The sequence below is a fragment of the Rhinichthys klamathensis genome, unplaced genomic scaffold (genome assembly GCF_029890125.1).
Source record: "Rhinichthys klamathensis goyatoka isolate OS25496 unplaced genomic scaffold, OSU_Roscu_1.1 h1tg000111l_1, whole genome shotgun sequence".
NCBI lineage: Eukaryota > Metazoa > Chordata > Actinopteri > Cypriniformes > Leuciscidae > Rhinichthys > Rhinichthys klamathensis.
The window spans coordinates 5,987,832-6,010,498 of NW_026606649.1; the positions used below are offsets into that span (position 1 = coordinate 5,987,832).

The window sequence follows — 22,667 nt, forward strand, 5'->3', positions numbered from 1 at the left end:
GTAAAATGCAGAATTTACTAGTACAACAGCTGCTAGCAAAGATATACGCCATGACTGATGACACCCAATCATAGAGCCGAGCGTGAGCCTCTACTACGTCATCGTTTCTAAAGTCCTCCGTTTTGACCCGTCTACACTAAAACGCCCTCCGGAGATTCAAAACGAAAAACGGATCGGCAGCGTTTCTAAACTTCTCCGTTTTGGGTCTCCGTTTTTGCCGTTTTAGTGTGGACGGGAGGTGCAAACGTAGCAAAAGGTCTCCGTTTTTAAACGAAAACGCAATAGTGTGGACGGGGCCTAAGTCAAGTCAACACAGAAACAAACACATTGGAGTGGTTTCATGTGCTTAATGAACCAGGGTAAAGAAGCACTTCATGACACACAGGTCCTGACATACTTTTTTCCCTCCATTTTTGGCCAGTCTGTAACTGTGCTTGGGTTGTCTTATTTTTGGTCTCAATACAATAAGATGAACTTGAATACAAGTATTAAATGAGACCTGGAGATTCTATGTCAAGTCTGAATGGAATAAATGTTCTTAGACCCTTAAGAATAACTGAAACTGTTGCAGCCAGAGAAGGTCTCAAAGATGTGATTTCAGTGACACTAAGGGGCCCTTCACACTGGGTGTGTTCTTGCGTTAAATACAGCTAGACAGGGGCAACGGAACTGACCTGAAGGCTGGTTTATAGCATTCCTGATCAGACCTGGCACTAGAAACACCAAGGCCATGGGTTTGATTCCCTTGGAATGCACAAACTCAAAAATGTTATACCTTGAATTAGGGGTGTAACGATTCATTCGTTTTCTCGATGCATCGATTACAAATCCTGACGATGCATATGCATCGATCTTGAAACATGTATTTCGAATTGTGAATCGTTTATTTCGGTCAATATTCGATTTAAAATGCTAAGAATCGAATAATTTGCGATTCTATATCGATTCAGTGCTTTAAAACATATAAACATTAAATGACTACATGCGCGAATTAATGAGGCGTTGTGCGGCGTCATTTCGCGTCCTCACAGCTCTCACATACTCGCTGCACTCTTACCATCTTTCACTGGATTTCGCTCGCGCTCGGTCCCATATAGCTCTCATCTGCAGATTTTTGAGCAGTCCATGTTTGAGCTCTCCTCAGGACAGCCATTAGTGTTCACATGAGCAGATGACAGCTCTCTATCGAGAAAGCAAGCCATTGATAAAGCTGCCATATCTTTGCGCGGGCTGCTATGAAACAACGCGTTCGTTGCGTGGAAACGTCACCGTTATTTTCTTTAAGATAAGATACTGAAGTTTTACGGAAATGGGTCATACCCGTCCTGAGCAGTTAAAGTAAAACCCCACTTATTCAAGGGTGCGCATTTATTACATGGAAAGAGAAAACGTATAATAGGTGTCTAAAATGCACACGCTTCCGATTAATCATGAATGATGAATGAAATGTAACTTAATGTCGTTAAACTGAGCTGATGAAATAACTACAACGTTAATTACACTGAAATAAGAGCGCGTGGTTTATCCATCAATCAGATGCGCATTAAAGTTGCATTCATAATCGTTAATAGCACAAGTAGACAGCCGGCGTGTTTTCTTTCAGAATCACAAGGAAAATGTTCAGTCGGATAAAGAGAACAAAAAGCTATACCATGAGGAAACGTTAGTTAAGGTTTTAGTTGGTAAAGTTCATGGTATTTTTAGTCTCACACTGGAAGGATGTTTAATGTAGGAACACTTTAAGGTTGTGTATCCATTCCTACAAAATAGTTAGCATGATGAACTATACTTTTAAAGCCTTTTTAAATCTTGGTTTACATTTTTACAAATGCTAATTTATAGGCTTTGGAAATATTTTTTATAATAATAGATTCATTAAAAATTAACATGAACTAACATTAACAATAGACAAAATGTTGTTGTTGTTGTTGTTTTTTTTTTTTTTTTTTTTTTTTCACTCTCTGACCCCCGAAGGCAGCTGTATAATTCACACCCTGACTAAGACCCATTGGGGGAAGCATTTAAATAATCCTATGAATGCATATAAAAAATTAAGAATCGAATCGAATTAATCGAATCGCAACATGACATCATGACTTTGCGTAAACATACACGCCACTTTCAATTCAAGTGGCGTGTTATCTATACGCATTTTGAGCTATCCGCGTGTATGTCCACGCCGAAATCTTTTGCGTGTATGTCTACGCCATTAAATGTCCGAGTGATTCCGCGTGTATGCGTACGCCGTTAAATGTCCGAGCGAAACGAAGCAAAATCTATATCTACATCTGTGGAGCGATATTTCTTTTCCTAGGATGGTAGGAGAAGACTCATAAATGGTATTAACCCCAGTGACGGGTAGGTTTAGGGACGGGGTTGGGGTAGGTCATATATTTATATATACATAATACAGTAATATAACGTTAAGTCAAAGGCGTTGATAAACACGCTGAAAAGCGATTATGCGTGTTGATAGCACGCCAAAAATGGAAATACGAATTGGCGTGTCATACATACGCCATTTCATGAGATCAGTCTGCGAATCGCATCGAATTTTAATGTGAATCGCATTGAATCGAATCTTTCTGAATTTGCAAAAATCGTTCTTGAATCGAATCGAAAACCTATGAATCGTGAATCGAATCGATTCGCTGCCTACCCAAAGATTCACAGCCCTACCTTGAATGCAATGCAAGCTTTGTAAACCGTGTCTCCAAAATGCATGAATGTAAATGTTACTGGAGCATTACTTCCTGTACATTGTTGCTAATATAAACCCTCAATACACTTGTCCATATTTAAATGAACATATCCTGCCTAAATCCTCAAATTTGTTCTGTTTTAAAACAGTCATAACTTGATGTGGCATATTAAAGGGATGGTTCATCCAAAAAATCTATCATCATTTACTGACCTTTTAGTCGTTCCAAACCTGTATGACTTTTTTTTTTCTTCTGCAGTAAAACAAACAAACAAACAGTGAGATGTTCTGTAAAGACAAATAACATCTGTCTATCACAATTAGATAGACCAACAATAAAAAAAAATAATGCAGATGTACAAGACCCTGTCCCTTGTGTGAATGGCCCCTAAGCAGTCCTTTGGCTTTGTCGATGTACAGTAACACCACATACTTCAAACAAAGTGGTACAGGTGCATGACAAAATGGAACAAAGATCACCATGAAGTTCCTGGGAAACAAATTACACAATTTTATTCTTTCCTCTTTCTCAATTCATCTTAAACCTACTTTTTCTATAACTGATTGTCAAAAAGTTGTATGCCACTCCTAAAGAAGCCACAAACCTCGAGGACTATGAAGATGGGTCCTTCCCACATAGTCTGGTGCCAGACAAGAAACCCTCATGTACCCTTGCCTTAGCCTCTAGGGAATCTCTGTGTGTGAGAGAGTTTGAGCGAAAGGGCATTCCCTCAAGCGCTGAGTTTCAATCGCCTTTCATCACAAAGTTTCATTACCGTCCTCTGAGCTCATGCATGATTTAGCCACTGTTCTAACTGATCCTGCTAACAGGACGTTGAAAGCCTCTCTCTCTGCCTCACTCTTTTTCCTTATATCTTTGTAGCACTCTCCATCCTCCTAACACACACAGACCGTCTTAGTCTAGATCTATCCATATTGCATCAGCCATCCTCTCTTCCACTTCTGTGCATTGGACAGAGTGTGGCTGAGCTCTCAAGGGAGAGACATACCCTGGGTAGCCTCATGTTTTTGAGTTTAACTTTGATACATCTGTTCATCCATGAAATATTCTATCATGTATCGAGTCCCATTTGGTCATAGTTCTGACGATATGTGTATGTCAGCGCACTTACTTGAGTGTAACCTACATTAGCCTCACCATGCGTAACAGACTATAGGGAAAATGAGAGTTGTAGTAAGTACAGGAAGTCTCCATGACTCAACTCTTAAAGGTTTTTCTGGGACAACCTCGGATGGCATTGCCATAACAGGGAGTGTGTGCTTGTACTGGCTCATTGAACTCATGCACCTGCAGATAGGATAGTGTAGGGAAGTGTTTCCGTGACTAAAGAATTCCCACTGTGGCATTAACTGAAAGGCATGTCAAACAGTAGTCTCAATCTTCTCAATGATCTCAACCATTGATTTGGACGGTGACAGTAAAGTGCACTCATCCTGGTCCCAGAGGCTACCGGGACTGGAGTCCCCATCAGTACTCAGCTCGTCATCATCTTCTTCCTCATCATCATCATCATCCATGCAGGAGTCCTCATCGCATGATTCCATGTAGTGCAGACCCAATGCATTTATTCCAGAGTCTTCTGAGCTGGAGGGAGAGGAGCAGTGGTCCATTTTAGGGCCTGAGGTCTTCTCGTTTGGTTGACCGTGTTTAACAGTTGGGCCCACTTGCTGTCTGTGCTTGTTGGTATGTTGGGTTGCAGGTTGAGATGCCGGCGTTTGGGGTTGGTGTGTGGGATTCGGTGCAGGTGGAGGCGGCCTTTGCACATAACACATCTTACCGTTGATACGTTTGACCATGTAATCATCCACAAAGAGGTCAGAGATGATGCAGAATTTGGGAGACTCTAGGCAGGGTGGAGCCCGGAACTTGGGAGCCGTCCTAAGAAAGCGTTCAGCCAGCGAGATGGATAGGTTCATGGTGTGGGTGTGACCTGAGGGGGCAACTGGAACCAGTGTGCTGGGAAGTTGGCATACACTGGTCATGGGTTGGTAGACGTATTTACCTGCAACGAGAAAATGAGGAGATTGAACATTTTGCCTTTCAAAAGCAAAGAATAACATTCATAATGTACATTCATATGTATTGAATACAATAGATGCCCAAAAACAAAGAATATGTGAGCAGCATGAGACACCGATATCCTTGACTGAATGTGAGAGAACTCACTAAAAAAAGTAGATGACGAAAGTTGGGTTTGAGAAAAATTAGGTTGAGCAAGAATAAATATGTTCTTGCTGAAAACTTATATTCAAATCCCATTGGAGAGTTGTTATTCTTGAGCTCACATTGATTTGCCTGCTGTGCTAGTGATAGCTAGCTCTAAAAAATATTAGATATTATAAATATTAGAATAAAGATTCTCAAATATTTTATATAATTCGTTTTTTATATCAGGACAATTGTATCAGCCTCACATTTTTGAATATATGACCCCCAAAAACATTCAGAATAAACATGCCAATCATGAATGAATTTGGATAAAATAAAAATTTGGATAAAATAAAAACATAGATCAGTATAACTGTCACAGTCATCGTCTGCACCATCTTGTCTTCGTCTTCACTACACTTCCCAGAATCCCTCGTGTCTCCACACCTGAACTCACTCCCTCCTTACCCGCCTGTTCATCGTCATCATCATCTGTGTCCAGTGGCGGTTCTAGAGGGGGGGCCAGGGGGGCCCGTGCCCCTGTGACAAAAAGCTTGGCCCCCCTTGTGGCCCCCCTAAATGTGGAGTTTGAAATAATTTTTACAAAACTGTTTTTTGCTATCGTTGTATGCGTATTTTTTTTTTTATTTTTCTATATTTGTGGATTTGCATTTTCACGTGACAATTCGCATCACATTCGCGGGAATCGCGGCAGAATAACGCCTGTCTCCTGCACGCGAGAGAGGAGAGAAGGAGAAAATTGGTAAATGTCAGTTCAGTTGTAAGTTCATTCTTTATGTGCGAATGGGGTGTGCGATGTGTATTGTCTATTATGATATTGTAATCATTGTTTTAACTATGTACGAGGCACTGTGAGCTGACATAGCATTTGTCTATCGTCTTTTCACTGCTGTGTGCAGTAGGCTATGTCCCCAAATTAGTTTTTGTCTTATATTTATATCATATTATGTTCTTATATTAGAATATCACATCAGCAAGAGTGCCGTTTTCCCGTGCACAATTGCAACTGTGATATTTATGTTATACAACAGTTAAATTAACAATAAGTTAACATTGGGAGTTACTTTTTAGACACAATATTGTCAATATTGTTTGTTTTCCCTTTATTTCGCCGACTAGAATTTCATAATGAAACCGTAGCAGTCTCAATGCAACACAGCGATGATTTATTGACTGAAATCCGCGTTTTGAACGAATCACTTGCTTCTTTCCCGAATAAATCAGCCGTTTGAACAAATCGTTTGAATGAATGAATCCCTCTTACAGGGACTTGCCGCCGCCTACTGGCGGTTTTAGTTTCATATTTAAAGTATCCTTTAATTAAAACGTTAAAATTAGAAATAATTTCATTTTTAAATATTAATTTAAAAAAAATCTCATAGCTTTATTTATGCAATTGTAAATGGAGTGTAAATATATTAATGCCACTTCAGTGTCACCTCTGCACTGCAAAGATGGATTTTGATTGAATTAATTAATTTGACTGGTAACAGTGGTACTGTATAATTATTGCATAATTAAGTATTATTGTATAAATAAGTATAATTACTGTATAATTTGAATGTTAGTATTTGACATAAAAGGTGATGCATAACTCTAAATAAGTTTAGAAAAAATGTCCATATATATGTGAAAATGCCCCTGGAAAACAATTTAAGGTGGCAAATATTGCCCCTTAATTAAAAAATGTATTTCTGTCACTGCTGTGAACTGACCACTGCATAGAATATGAAAAATATTAATATCTTCGTGAGTCAGCTGTCAACAACAGGCCTAAACCAGCCATGGCACCAGCACAAAAACACAATCAGTAAAATATTATCTAATTATTAACAAAATGTTGAAAATATTGAAATATATTTGTCAATATTGCACACCCCTAATGTACGGTATTAATTTTGATTTCTTTAGGTCTTAAAAAGCCTTAAATTTGACTTTAAAAAGTGTGCAGGAACCCTGTAAACGGTTAGACATATCAAGTCGGTTATTTTCAGTAAATGAATTAATAAGCTTCTTGGTCCCCATTGCTTTTGCTCTATAGTTCTCAAAATGAAGAGAAAGAAGGACATCATGTCTATTACAGTTACTGTGACTAATACTGAATATGTAATGCAAATGTAAAAATATAATGTAAATGTAAATACATTGTTGAATGATTATAAACACGGTATTTTGCCTGTTAATGCCTGCAGCAGTGCAGAAAATGATATGACAACAATAAGGTCTAAATGTAACTGGCCCCTCTAACAGTACAACTGGCCCCAGCTTGGCCCCCCCAGTTGAAATGGGCTAGAACCGCCACTGTCTGTGTCACCTGTCCTCACCTCGTTAGTGTTCATTTGTATCTGTATTTATTTTCCCTCTGTTCAGTCAGTCTTGGTTGGTTCTTGTGAATTTTACCTTTGTGTGTGTGTATCCCCTGCCTGCCTGTACCTGTTTTGTTGTTTGTATTGGAGCCTTTTGACTTTGAGTCTTCTTAAACCCACACCACACCGTGACAATAACAAATATGAGCATTATTTAATTGACCCACAAATCACTGATTATCTGAAAGAGGAGCACTTGAGGCATCTAATCATGAGTGACAAGAGCAAGCATTCATAATACATAATTTTGTTCTCATTTAACTCCATAGTTTTTGGAGCATTTTTTGCAGTCAGTCTTAACAGTCTCTTGTAAAAAAGTTCACAGGTGTCTCTCATCTAAAAGCAATTCCACTGCATTTCACCCATGCAGTGAAAGGAGTTTGAGTGTGATGACCAGTATCTCAAAGGCAGAATTCCCTACAGAGATGGAATGGATTCTTCACTCTGGAACATTCCGAGGCCCGGCTGGAGTAAGAATCATTTCCATCTCATATCTGCTCTATCCCGTTATTTTTTTGCACCGTCTCGATTTGCCATTCATTTTAACCCCTAAAAAAGGGAAAACCCCTCAAACAGCATTGACAGACATAGAATGTGCTCTTATTACAGACATCAGTTGCAGGTTAATGTACATCGTTGTGCTTTGCCAAACAAACTACTTTCCTGACAAACACATTTCTTTCTGTCTCTCTTTCTTCACACCCAACTTGTAATGTGATTGGAAGGCAGTGAGAATCTGATGATTAGATAAACACAGAATTTTTCATTAAGTCTGTCCTTCCTTGGCAATGCTATTTCTTTCAGTCTCTCAGTCCCGTGTCTACTTTGTCCTGTGTCTGAGTCAGCCGGGTCTAAATACGGGTCTTATTTTGCTAATTACGAGAACAAGGAATGGGAGGGGTTGTTTAGCTTATACAGTATATAACAAAGAGCCTGTTTTTGGAGCCAATAGCCTTGTGGGCAGTGCACTGACACATGAGTCTGAGTCTTGGCTTGAGGTACTTTTCCGATTCTCCTTTTCCCTCCCCCCCTTTTTTTTTACATAGGACATTAAAAATAAGAAAAAACTGTACAGGGAACTTGAATGAATCTGAATCATATGAACAGATCATGACATAAATTGCATTCAAAGCATGTGATGTAGGGGATCCTCTTAAATAGACTGTTTATATGCCCAGATTTGTCATGTTAGCTGTGGTAGGATGAATGCTAATCTGCGTCAGAGGGAAAAAGAAGACAGAACAGGCCTACCTCATTGATATTTAAAAATAAAATAAAAAAACAAGTAAAAAAAACTTGCACCAGTTAACCGTAGGAAAAAGAGCCAATGCTTCTTCTAATCCCCCCATTCAGTACAGTCATTGGCAATTTTTGAGACTGTAGCCTTACACTTTTTCAACTGCCAAGCTACAGAATTTGAAAAAAGGATGAATGTATCTATACTTAATAATTGCCTCCACATCACTATGGATCTGAAATAGCAGTGTTCAGTCAAGTGTGAAATGTGAAATGATAGATGCCTTGAGGCCTCGTAGCCATGAAGAAAAAACCTTCCTGCGTAATAATCACATCAACATCCTGTAATTGTAACCATCATGTCTGTCTTTTCAGATTAAGCTTCCAATAAAGAAAGACTTTCTTAGGTACAAGGGAACAAACACATTCCTACTGCCCTTGAAAGGAAATGCCTGTGTATTATAGTCTATCGTCACCATCTGAGTAAACTGTTATTTGATCTGTATGCTGAAACTGTATGTTGTCTGATAAAAAAAATGTCCGTAGGTAATTTCTACATCGGTTGTGTGCCACTGAACTAAATGTTATCGCAAGATCATTATTTCTCATCCAAAAGCTTGGGTTCAGTACTCGTGACTTCATTAAGGAACACAGCACAAATTTGCAGCTGTTTAAAGCTAATGAATCCAGAAATGTGTAAAAGAAAATCGTGTGATTCACAGTATTTTGAGGTTGATTTAGTTTTTAACCATTTTCTTTTTTCATCCAATCTGGTGGTGAATTGTTTTAAAAAAAATCAATGTATATTGTTTGATAAGCGAACCGTTTGATGCTAGTCATAACCATTCTGCTAAATCAGCTCAGTATTTGGGTCATTCTGCACATGACAGATAACAATGTACCACTAATGCTTGATGCAACCATATATTACAGTATTATATTATAGGCCCATTACAAATCATTGACTGTAAGCCCATAGATGGGTTAGCAGTCTGTGCTAAGTGCTAGGATGGGAGCACTGTACCTAATTGAAAACACATCTGCACCATTTACACATCCATAGAAATATTCAGAGCTGCTGTACCAGTCTGTTCTGTCCATCCTCATGTTTCAGTTACACTTGATGTAATGATGAAAGCTAATGAAAATGGATACATTACTTTTAGAGATATTGTACTTGGTACATGTAAATAAGTGGGATTTGAGAGATCTAGTAAGTATTGCATTTTATCAGTGAAGAATCACCAAAGGTCCTTTTAGGGAGAAAGAGGACTTTAAAGCCTCTGCTGACTGTTTCACGAGTTCACACTTACATATAATTTGAGGAAATAAGATTTAATGCGTATTTGGTGTGCTGTCCGGAGGGAGGGCTCCGAGCTCGGAATTCAGCCCGAACCCAGAGTACTCCCCCCGTATGTAAGTGATTTTTGAACTAGGAGTGTGGAGAACTAGGAGTGTGGAGAAGGGGTGGAGGGGGGATGCTGCAAACTGTCAATGGATCGAGGTAAGACTGTTGAGTCTATATGTACCCTTTTATCATTGATTGCTGATTGCTGTCCACTCGTGTTAATTATCTGAACGTGCTCCTCCCGAACTTAGTTAATAAAACTTCATGTAGTGTGTACCACAAAATGTGTGTCTACAGATAATAACTAATAATCCCATGATTTTTGGTCTTATTTTTAGGCATTGATGTCTTGTGCATATACAAATGTTGTGTAAACAAAGCCTGATGTACAATCAGGGTTTCCAGGAGGATGTGACCAGGACTTTCCATATCCTGTTTTACACACATACAGTCTGAGCTTTCAGAAATGAACACTTGAGACTATAAACTTGAATCCGATTCAATAGAGGCACAATTTTGACTTAATCGCAGTTACTTTTTAAATAAATTGATATAATGCAAATCGGCGACTTCTAAACATTGTTCGTGCATTAGTTTGAACTAACTCTTAATTGCAAATCAATGACTTTTGTCTGTCTACAATATTTTAATTTTGAGTACGTTTTTATTGTATTTACTGTATTCTTATATGCTTTGGTGCTGGTCTTGCTAGTTTTGTGGTGATATTGTAGGTCAATCGCCAACAAATCCTATTTGGTGAAGCTGGTCAAACAACATTATGATTTTGATGTTTCACTATGGAAGTCTGGTTAAGGTAGTTAAGCTAGATGAAAACAGAACATAGATCGATGGCCAGCTATGATGATCTTTCTCAACAGGTCTCATGGCCTTCAGTGTGTAGCGCTAAATGAATACTTCCCCCGCCCCCCTGAAAAAAAAAAAACTAAATTATATCCTTATATTCACCCTCATGTTATTACAAACCAGTTTGACCCTCTTTCTTCTCTGAAATAAAAATACAGTTCCATACACGAGTTCAACTCAATGACTCAATGATATGTGATTATCTTAAAGATCATATATACAGACATGGTTTCTATGAACTGCCATTGTATGGAAAATAGTTGTGCAATGAACCTTCAAAAATCCTATTTTTGTGTTCCCCAGGAAAAACAACAACAGCATATGGATTGGAATGACATAATGGTGATAACATAATGTACGATTTCAATTTTTACTATTATTTTAGATGTTCTATCAGGATTTACACATGTAAAACCCTTTTCACTGTAATAGCCCTACTCTCTCTCTCTGCAGTGTATACTTCATATAAACGGTGAGTGGCTGCTATGACAAAAGTTTGGAGCATTTGGAAAAAATATAGCTTCTATTTAAAGGATTTGCCTGACAACTTGAGATTTGCGTCTGTCTTGTTGCACTCTCATAACAGACTGTCAAGAACCACCTGGTGAGGGTGGCTGCCTTTCAGTCTGTGAAATACGCATTTTGATAAAAGGTTGAGAGAGAACCATAATTGGAAAAGTGAAGTCACAGATGAGAGGAGATGAGTCCTACACTCCAACACTATCTGTCTGTCCTGATCATCTGTAATTACACATTGGACTGCTCCCAGAAAAGTGCGAAGGTGGGTTTGGGTGAAGACCGATCATGAAGGCCTTGAAAATCCCTTAGTGTGAATCATTCATCAGGATTAGACAGGCAAGGCCATGTTATAGGTCTCAGCTCCTCGCAGGTAGAACTCTCACTCTCTATCTGTGTGTGTCTATGAGGTTTACTAGCCCGTCCATGCTGGCTTCAAGAACAGACTGACCATCATCTCACGCTGTGCTTATATGATGCTACACTGAGCATCATATTCATTTTTTAGCAATAATTTGAGCAAGATTATATTTAGGCTTAATCAGATTCAGACTTCTGAACATCACAATCATTGTTCTTGTTTCTCTAAACAAATTTATTTTTAAAATACTTTGAAGGGGCCCTTTTAGTGGTTAACTTACAGCTTATAATGTATGTGCTGAGGGGCCTGGGGACCCTAGTGATTATCTTACACTACATAGGCTGACGACCCTGGGGACCCTAGTAACAACTTTCACTGTAAGTACTTAGGCCCAACTGGTCAACTTTCACTATATGTGCTATATGGCAATCACCTTCACTGTAAGCACTGAGGGCCCTGGAGCCCCTACTGATCAGCTTACACTATAGGTGATTAACCAGTGTTCTGTCATGACATATATCAGGGGATTGGTATGGTAATAGAGATTGGCATGGTAATGGTAATGGATATGGAAATGTTAATGTATTACTGTGAACTACTGTGTATTACTGTATTTGGTCTTGGCGGAATAGATCTGCTATGCTGCTGCTGCTTCAGAGCAAGTACCGAGACTTGCAACTGCCAATACATTCACAAACATTGCTGTGAGCATGTAAGACATGCTGCTGTTGCACATGTAATATACATGAATTACCCTGTAGCAGATCTATACAGGTGGAGCTGGGGAAGGGGGCGGGTTCTGAAAGCGTGCTGCAGACAGTAACAGCAAACAATGCCAAGTATTTGAATGTTTGAGCAGCAAGCTCATTGGCCGCTGATGCAACAGCAACCAATCAATCTATGCTATGTAGATAAAGACATGATTGCTATCAATAAGTTAAAAACCTATCAGCCTGCACCATCTAGAGTTTTATGCCAGAACTATGTAATTATTTTAGTTTTATTAATATTTTGAATTAGCTTTTAGATTTTTCCTTATGTTAATTTTTGTTTAATTTTTAGTCATTGTATTTACATTTACAGAAATGTTTTCAATGGTTTTAGTTTTAGTTGATGATAATAAACCTTGCTCGCACCATGTGGCTTGCCAGGCCTTTGGAGACCCCAGACAGACTGACACCGTGTCGCAACAGCTAGAAACTGTCTACAGCCACGACCGTTGCAAATCCATTTGTCCTTTGAGAAGTATCGAGAGTAGTTGGAGTACATCATAAATACAACAAGGCATCAGTTTAAGGTTGGGGATTTGTCGTGTTGCGGCGCTATGCATCCAGTGTAGACAACATCACTGGTTATAATGGTTTCTATTGTCTTTGGTTGTGTCGCATTGCGCCGCTTGCGTCCGGTGTAGACACGGTTTGAGGAGACATGTTATTATTAACACTAAACATAGCTAACTCATAGTACACAGTGAATGATGTGCTGTGGCCTGCCCTACAGCCCGCTGGGAGAAACATAGCACTCTCACTTCCTTTTTTATCAGAGCTTGACAATTACAGAATAGCATTACAGCACCCAGAACACCAACACACTATGCCAATGGACTGAAGCATATCATTATGTTTTTGCACTTTGGAGGGATGTCATTCATATTAAATATATCACAGACATCTGGTGGCTGCAAAACAACAATTTTAACAAACGGAAATAAAATTCCATTTCTAAAAATCTAACCACAAATAGCAGATTTAGTGAACTCTTAAAAGCATCCTATAAGTTTTGAAGTCCCTGAAACGCATATCTTTCTGCTAACCTTTAGGGAGGTAAACAATAACAATGCCTGCTGTGTTTACATGCACCCAAACGGCAAACACACAAAAAAAAAAAGAGGAAGACGAGAGCAGAAAACATCAGAATTCCCAAGGGTTCGCAGAGAAACTCCTCTAAAAGACTTATCTCAAAGGACAAAGCCAATCTGTATTCAGTTATTCACTCCAGCAAGTGTGTATAAATACATTTCTAACTGCCTCTGGGCTTTATACTGTACAAAAACTTATTGTCACTGTGTGTGAGACTAACAAGCAATGGTATTGTACAGTATCTTGGGATCAGTTTTTGCACAGCTGGTATTTTTTAAAGTGTCTAAAGCATTAAATACTGTATGTTTCTCCTGAACTTTGCTAATATACAGAATATCTTTATAAATATACAGAATGTGCAGACTCTATAGAATTCTAAGTGGTCAATAGCTGCATTCTGCAATAAAAGATATCTTTGTACAATGAAATGTAAAATGTCTAAAATCTGTATAAGAAATGTATTCACCAATATCTTATACTGTGGTACTGTAGTTTCATGTCTCTAGCACTCTGTGGTCTTTTTCTTCTCTCAAAACAAAATCATAGCATCATCCCAGCAAGTTAGTAAACACATCGTTAAAATAGTCAAAGTGAGAACGTAGGCTCACTATTGGCCAGCATCACACTCATGACCAGCGTGAGCCTACGTTCTGACGTAGCGTTGGACTATTTTAACGATGTCTTTACTAACTTGCTGGGCTGGCAGGTTTCAATTACAATATAAGCCTATGGAGGAGTGAGACAGCTCTAAGATTTAATCAAAAATATCTTAATTTGTGTTCCGAAGATGAACGAAAGTCTTACAGGGTTGGAACAACATGAGGGTAAGTAATTACTGACAGAATTTAAATTTTTGGGTGAACTAACCCTTTAAGACCTGATCACCATGCCTGGGGTTTATTTTGGGATAATGCCCAGCTGATTGTAACAATGAAATCATGCAAAGAATTGCTATATATTTAGCAAAAGTAACAATATCTTTCTCCTGGTGTCTCACTCATCATCTTGTCTTCTAATTATCATTAAACTGACCTAATCAGTGTTTTTTAGCTGAGCACCTGAAAGAGTTTCTGTGTCAAATAACTTTGCTGGGTCATGAAAGAAGGCACAACTCATGCATTTCAGCTCACAAGTAGGGCAAATGTCAGTCAAGCTCCTAGGAGGATCCATTTTAAACAGCACTGGTTCCGCCCGAGAGCCTATGCGGCACTGCACGCAGTATCAAATTAATATTTAGCATGTTGTTTACATAATGCTCATAGTGTTGCAGACATAAACATCCTCCCTCTAATGAGAACAGATAATGGCTTAATTACTGTGACAACTGAACTTACGGTTATGTGGTGTGGTTGTGTCTGGGTAGACATATGCCACTAATGTAATAATTCCTAATAGTCACACTCACACCCTACAAGATGCTGAATTGGAATCAGAATGGCAGCAATATTGACATTTTCCTATACAGCACATAGATCATAAAATGTCCACAACTACACAGTCTGCTTTTCCCCCCAGCGTATTTTATTATTTATTGTTTCAATCACTCTTAATTCTATTCCCTTACATTCATATTGCAATTCTGCATCAATTCAAATTCAGGAATTTAATTGGAATTTAACTGGCATTCTCAATTTAGTGAAGCTAAAAGCTCAAAGACTTGACCGTTATAATTTTTTTTTCTGAAAGAGAAAGGTTGAACTTTAAAAAAGCAAAGTCAAAGCTGAGACCTTAAAGCTTGGAATAAATTGTGCTGACCTTTTAAAGCTGAGATAAAAAGCCCAACTTAGCAAAAGGCCAGTCTAGCGCTTGACCTCTGACAGAGCTATGTGAACTTCCTGTCATATCCTGATTAATTTCCTTTTCAATGTGTCAGTCAGAAAGAAGCAAAACTGTTCGATGTATTCATTTCAGAGCTCCATATACGCCACAGGGTTGTACGTAGCTAATCGAAAAAACAACGCCAGGTACATACGTTTTTTGACAGTTTTTCTCCTTCTGTTCTAAAACTAGGAAGGCGTTAGGGAAGTCAAGATTTTGGGGGTTGACTCAAACACACAGCTTAGCCAAGAATGGTTTTGCTTGACTGTGGACACTGGCTTCACAGAACCTTTTCTTTATAATTCGTCAGAGTGATGCTGTGCCAATCTTAAACAGGAAGTGAGACTTAAGAAACCAGACAGTCTGTTGCAGAAACACGGTCCTAATGCAACTGCCTATTGAAACCACGAAAAATTAGCGACCTCATTTTACTGTCATTTTCCCAGAAGAATGAGATTTTTTACTAAGGCCTGGTTTCACAGACAGGGCTTAGATTAAACCGGGATTAGCCTTAGTTCAATTGTGTCAGTGAAAGTTGCTTTCGGTTAAAACAGTTAAAAAATGCATTTTAATCCGGGTCTAGGGCTGTGAAACCGGGGGAAGTGCTTAAAAAGCTCCCACTGATTCTCTCTCTCTCTCTCTCTCTCTCTCTCTCTCTCTCTCTCTCTCTCTCTCTCTCTCTCTCTCTCTCTCTCTCTCTCTCTCTCTCTCTTACAGACAAACATACACACACACATTTTGAGATAATTATTTCACAGTGAGGTTGAAGGAATCTAAAGAATCTGCACCCTCCCTCACAGTCACATGACATTGTTAGCCTCACAATGACTGCCCATTTTTTATCAGACACCCCTGACACCATGGCTGATCTAAGCTTTATCTCTCTCTCTTGCCCTTCCTCTATAATGCACATTCATTATAGTCGTGACTCGTGTTAGAGTACAATCTTAGCAAGTTTCTCTTCATTTGTAAAGTCCCTATGAGTCTTCTTTTGAGTTAGATACTGTAATGGATCATTCTCAAAAGTCTTGATCATCTGACTGGTAAAGTTTTGCTTTGAGTTTTTGTCTTATTATGATTTACTTTATTTTTTTAGTTCACCAATTAAGTATGGGTTGTAACACATCTATAATCAGTGATACATTTTAATAAAAGGAAAAACATGACTTCAAGAATGTCTCAAAACACTGATTAAAATAAAATCAATATATAATGCCATTAAATATTTTGTAAATTAAAACTAATTACACAAAATGTCAAACACACATTAATCAATGTAACTTGCTAGACCTTGCACTGCTTGAAAAAAAGAGCAATACATGAATGAACTATCTGTAAATGTCATTCTAGATGAAGGTGTAAAGGGTTTTTCATGCACCTTGCAAATTATTGTTTTTTTCCCTTCTTTTAAACAAACATTATAGTCAACCATTGGATATTATTTATAACAATGTTAGGTTTTAAGTGATAGTTGGGTATATAATGATATTGATTTCTCGAACTTTTTCATGGCTGAAATCTCAAGGGACAGGTTTGTCACCATATTTTGATAAAGACCCAGATGTCTCTTTGAATTAGTCATCTATAAGTCAAGTTACAGAAAATGCATAATGCCTTATAGCCTACTGTAGTCCACATTTAGCAGTTTAGAGCAGGGCAATGGGATAGTATGTGAGTATAATTGAAAAAGAAACAGCTCCCTCCAACGGTGGTATAAAGGTGCATCTGATCATGGTTATCTCCAGAAATTGGTGTCCATATAACAATAAATAAAGTTGTCGATTACCAACTTTAATGCAGAACCATATTGCAGCTGTTGCTGTGTATCTGTATTTTTAATATTTCGCTTTTCTTTTCTTTTTTTTTGCCATTAAAATCATAAAGACAATGTTAATGTATTCCCATTTACTTCTATTACTGCTTAGAAGAGCATGAAACTAGATGCACATTCACAAACAGTGGTGGTACATCATAAGATGTTTATGCATCATTCGACTTGTTTAATATTTCATAAGTGACACAAACGCAACATTCCCCATCCCTCTGAGAATATGTGATAAGCAGATGCTATTAGGGTCTTGACCGGAAAAACAAAATACATAGTTATCAGATTAATAACTATTTTATGTCTGATAAGAAAAATACCTCTTAGATGTGTATTTTTTATTATTGTTGATCAATGATTATTCTGATTATTTCAAAGCAGGCCTACGGTAGCCTAAATTTACATTTTAAGGTAGGCTACATTTTAAAACCAAATCCAGCTGCAACAGTTTTTCTTAAGTGTTAAAAACATTTTAATAGGCTAATTTAAAGAATTCCACTGAACCTTTTGTGGGAACTTTCAATAGATGTTTAAGGTTCTTCGTGTACATGCCAATAAAGAACCGTTATTTTTAAGTGAACTATATTCAAATGTAAGACCTTCAGTAACTGAAATAAACTAAGAAACTCTTTTCTGACGTCAGCGTTCGTGAACACTGAAGGGAAATGGGAACAAAAGAATTTCCCTGAGACTGTGCATGAAATCTTTGTTTTAAGTCTTGAGGAATTGTATATATCCACGTCTCAACGATGCTGTATGCTTGTACTTACAGTGGCACCAGCCCAGATGACAGCACCAGTGCAGCTTGAAACACTTCCCGTGGCTGTGTGTGGCGCAGATGGATAGTCCATCACAGGGCAGAAAGTCCGGTCGCCCTGCGCAACTCCTCGCTAGAGCCTGAGCTTCATCTAACTTCTCACTCTTCTGTCCGCCCGAAGCGGCCATCGCGCACTGATCACACCGACAAAGCCCTCATCAGCGCCGGGAGCTCGGGAAGATCAGATGCGCTCAGCGTCGGCTGTTTAGCAATTCGAAAAGAAATGAACAAAAGTGGAGAAACGCCCAAGACTTCGGCTACCCAAGTTCCACTACTAACCTTTATACAAAAACATCTCGTTTTCAGTCAATTCGCCCTTAAAAAAATAGTGAGGCATATTCTATAAGATGCCGTAGCCTATGTGTCCGTATAAACAGCTTCAGATCGGCGCGGAGACTGATGCTTAATTGTCGAAGACGGATTTTCCGTTTCGCTCTTGCGCCGTCGATCCCCGCCTCTCTCTCTCTCTCTCTCTCTCTCTCTCTCTCTCTCTCTATCTCTCTTTCTCTCTCTCTCTCTCTTTCTCTCTCTGTTATGAATTCATGCGTGATTTCCCTCGTCTTGACTGTAGGCTGTGAAAGAATAATGGTCGTCTATAAAAGAAAATAGTCGTAAGGCTAGGAAAATAGAGTCAAGAGTCAAATTTTAGAGTTCGTTCATCGGACCCATTCAGTTTTCAGAGGAACTTACAAAATGGAACCAATAATTTCCTTCAAGAACTTAAGCAGCTAATAATTTATCTAGCAAAATTTTGAAGCACTTGAAGTTGCTATTGGTAATATAGGGTAAAAAGGGTTTTTGACCATCAATGAAGTAGCCTATACCCTCATGAACCCTGTGCATTCAAGCAACCAGCCTTGTTTTTAATGCAGGCCTGAAAAGGCCTATTCAAACCCGGAGCTGAACTGGACTGTCAGTTAAAGTACATTTTTGTATAGGCAGATATACTGACAGCATTCATTTTCTTGTTATCAAAAATTAAGCCTACATTTTTTCTTTTATTTCAAAATTTTAAAAGGGTTTCAGACATTGGCTGTGGGGATGAAGATATTCTGCTTTCAAAGAGCACCTAAGAACAGTCATACAGAGGGCATCCATCCTCAAACTTCAAAGTGAAAGTTTTCACTTTCAAAATGACTCAATTGTCAGCAGTTTTCCGGAGAACTTCACCCAACATTTTCCTCCTTCAAAGCCACTGTTGACAGCACAGTGACTGACTTCATGTTAGACCACCTCAGGAGAAAATGGCTGTCTTTTTTAATTTCTCATTGGTCTAGTTGGTGTGTAACAATACGGTCAAAGGTACATTATGATGGATCCTGCACTGAAGTTGCTTGCAGGCAATATTTTATCAAAGGATGAAAGTAAAAAAAATTATGAATTGAGAATATCATCAAAAGAGCAATTGATTTCACAGGGTTTTTTTTTCTTTAAAGCCTATGCCTTTGGCACAATAGTTCTACTCAATTTATGATAACTTGATTTATGTTATTTTGTTGTTGCTGTTGTTGTTTCTCTCTCTCTCTCTCTCTCTCTCTCTCTCTCTCTCTCTCTCTCTCTCTCTCTCTCTCTCTCTCTCTCTCTCTCTCTCTCTCTCTCTCTCTCTCTCTCTGTGTGTGTAGGTCTGTGTTTTATGACAAAGTGTGTTTGTTGGGTGAAAACCTAGAATGTGTTGATTTGAGACATGTATGAAGTGTTTTGGTAGTTTGAATTTTGAATGTGAAATAAACTGCTGTGCCAAGTTGAAAGTTGGATAGGAGAACTGTGGGAAGAGTTTTGAAAAAACGACCTGTCCTAGCGATTGCAAAAAAAAAAACCTGTAACTTGAAACTTGAAACAGCTGTTAGAAAAAAAATACTCATTGTTTTACTCTCCCTCAGAGTAAAAAAAAAATCTAATTAAAACACTCAATGTCAAGTCAAGTCAAGTCATCTTCATTTATATAGCGCTTTTAACAATGAATTGTTTCAAAGCAGCTTTACAGAGATAAACATATAATTTAAGGTAACATGTGACCAGTTGTGTTAAAATTGTGAACTTATTTCTTTCAACTGTGACTTTATATCTTGTGCAGAACAACAAAAACACATTGTTTGTAATTGTGCTTTTTGCATTGGTGGGGGTGGGGTATGTATATATACTGTATACCTTCAATGTTATATGCAAAAATGTTTAGTCACATTTGACCACAATATATATATATATATATATATATATTGTGGTCAAATGTGACTAAACATTTTTGCATTTAACATAACATTTAACATAACACAACATTTAAAGTGCTATGTGTACAACAAGCATGTATCTTGAAATGAAAGGGTGCTAGCCTAGGATCACACAATGTATAGTGAAAACAAATGGCAGGATATATGTATCTATCAGTCTAGATCTGGATAACTGCTTCACATATGCTTGGCCTTGAGGAGCAGGAAGAATAGGTTTAAGTGTGCTCATATGCATTTTTTTACGATCTTTCTCTTGACTTCTTCCGCTTTAATTATGTTTCATTCTATTTCACCTTCAACTGAAATGTCAATATGCACTGTCTCCAGGGCAACAAGGAAGTTATTCATCATTCAAAGGTTTCGTTGGCGTTAACAGTATTTATTTGGGTTTATTGTCCTGTCAGCAAGCAAAACCTCCACAATGTTTGTAAAGATTGCTAATGTCACACCACTACAACCTCGTTTAAATTTTATTGGCTCCCCAGACCCATATTGCTGTCGCTGACTCCCTGTAGAGTAGAAGGGGAAACACACATGCACACAGACACCCATAGACACACAAGCTACCATTAAATTGCCAACATCCATAACCACTTTGTCAGAGGCTGCAGGCAGGTCGCGCAGAATATAGGCTCATAAATGAGCCATGTTTCACTGGAGCGTGGAGTCATGAAGCCTTACGTCTGCTGCCACCACATGTGTCACAATAACTATCCAATCAATGAAGCCACTGTCTGCTGATCCTATGAAAAGGATTGATTAGACTTTCATTTTCCCCAAGAGATGGGGCCTAGTTAGTGGTCGAGGTGCAGGTTGTGCTCTCTCTCTCTCTCTCTCTCTCTCTCTCTCTCTCTCTCTCTCTCTCTCTCTCTCTCTCTCTCTGGTGCATGCTGGGAGTTTGTGGAGTGCGTGGTGAGATTGAGTGTCGAGTGTTCGAGTTTTCGAGACAGTGAGTGAATGTGGTGTTTCTTTTACTTTCTCTATGTACTTATTTAGGTTCCCCTTATTATTATTAGTGTAGGGAGAAAGTTAATTTTTGTGTGTGTGTGCGTGCGCGGTTTGTAGTCGCCGTAATGGCGACTACTCACGCGCAGGGTAAATCACCCTTGTCACTCCGAAATGGATGCAGGTGTGTTCCTGAGGTTGGAGTGACGGTGGAGGATTTGCTCTTAGTTATCGGTCAGGAAATTGGGTTTGAAAACATAGTATCGGCGTCGCGAATGAATAAAGCGGTCGTCGTGTTTTTGAAAACTGAACTACTCGTTACGGAATTGATTGTAAGTGGAATATGGGTGAAGGAGACTTTTGTCCCGGTAACCCCGCTGTCGGCTCCAGCAACCAAAGTAATCGTGTCCAATGCCCCACCTTTTATATCTAACGAAGCTATTGTGAAAGAGTTACTGAGATTTGGAAAGATCGCAAGTCCGGTAATAGCAGTCCCCCTCGGATGTAAGGACGTAGCACTAAAGCACGTTTTGTCTTTCAGGCGACATGTTTACATGTTTCTTAGCTCGCCGGAGAGGACCTTAGAAGCTTCTTTTCGCGTTACTCACGGAGAGAACTCATTCATGGTTTATGCGAGTACAGTGAGTTTGAAGTGTTTTGAGTGTGGCGATTTGGGACATAAGCGTTTAATGTGTCCACATAAGGATGAGCAGCGCCCTTCTACATCTCGTGGTGGAGCGGTTAGTCAAGAATCGGGGAAAAACACAGGAAAGGAGAGAAATGAGGAGCAAGATAAAGGAGCTACAGAGGGAGTAGACGAACAACAGGAGGAGGTGAGTGAGGTAACTGAGAAGAATGTTGGCTGTGTGCAGAAACCTGGATGTGTTTTTTCACCTGATAAAGAGGGGAGTGAGGAAGAGGAAGATGATGAGAGTGATGCTGATCATGATGAAGATAATGTACAGGAATGTGGTTCTGAGGAGAAAATGGATGATGAGACTGAAGGTTTATCACAGTATACTGATGAGGGAAAGAGAGGTGATGAGGAGTTGAAGGAGGGTGTAGAAGATGTATATCCTCTTGAACAGATTAATTCTTTTCTGGATAAGACAAAAGGAAAGGCGGGAGTTGAAATAAGTGATTATTTCCCGGATACTGAAAAGTTTATTGCCTCAGTAATGTCGGCTAGAAAAAAAAGTAGCTATGATGAACTTTCACAACAGAAAAGATTTCGTCTTAAAAAGTACCTAACTATTGTTAGATCAGGAAAAAGGATGGGAAAAGCGAAGGGGAAATCTAAATAATTACAATGGTTGAGGTGTTCTTTTTCTATCTGATCTGTTTTCCCCTTCTTTCTATTTTTCTTATGGAGATCTTAAGGGTTGGCTCTCTTAATATAAATGGAATGAGGGATGGGAAAAAGAATGAGGTTTTATCAGAAATCATTAATATGAAAGAATTGAGTATTACTTTCTTGCAAGAAACTCATAGTAGTAGTAGTAATGAAGTTAATTGGGGACTGTGGTGGAAAGGAGAATATTTTCTCAGTCATGGGACCAACTTAAGTGCTGGTGTGGCTATTCTTTTTTCTC

At 38.7% G+C, this 22,667-nt stretch overlaps 1 protein-coding gene across 1 annotated transcript; it reads right to left on the minus strand.

Annotated features, from left to right (window-relative positions):
- Positions 1–302: 302 nt before the first annotated feature.
- On the minus strand, positions 303–18,285 carry cunh3orf70 (chromosome unknown C3orf70 homolog). Its single transcript, XM_056254328.1, has 3 exons — positions 17,856–18,285; positions 2,680–4,725; positions 303–775 (listed from the first exon to the last, which is right to left on the minus strand). Exons 1-2 carry the CDS (start codon positions 18,028–18,030, stop codon positions 4,085–4,087), a joined length of 816 nt encoding a protein of 271 aa, XP_056110303.1. The 5' UTR covers positions 18,031–18,285; the 3' UTR covers positions 303–775; positions 2,680–4,084.
- Between the last annotated feature and the right edge of the window lie 4,382 nt (positions 18,286–22,667).

Coding starts and splice junctions, on each gene's coding strand:
- cunh3orf70 (XM_056254328.1), bottom strand. CDS start 18,030: ATGGCCGCTTCGGGCGGACAGAAGAGTGAGAAGTTAGATGAAGCTCAG. Junction 4,726..17,855: donor TCATCTGGGCTGGTGCCACT/GTAAGTACAAGC, acceptor TTCTCGTTGCAG/GTAAATACGTCTACCAACCC.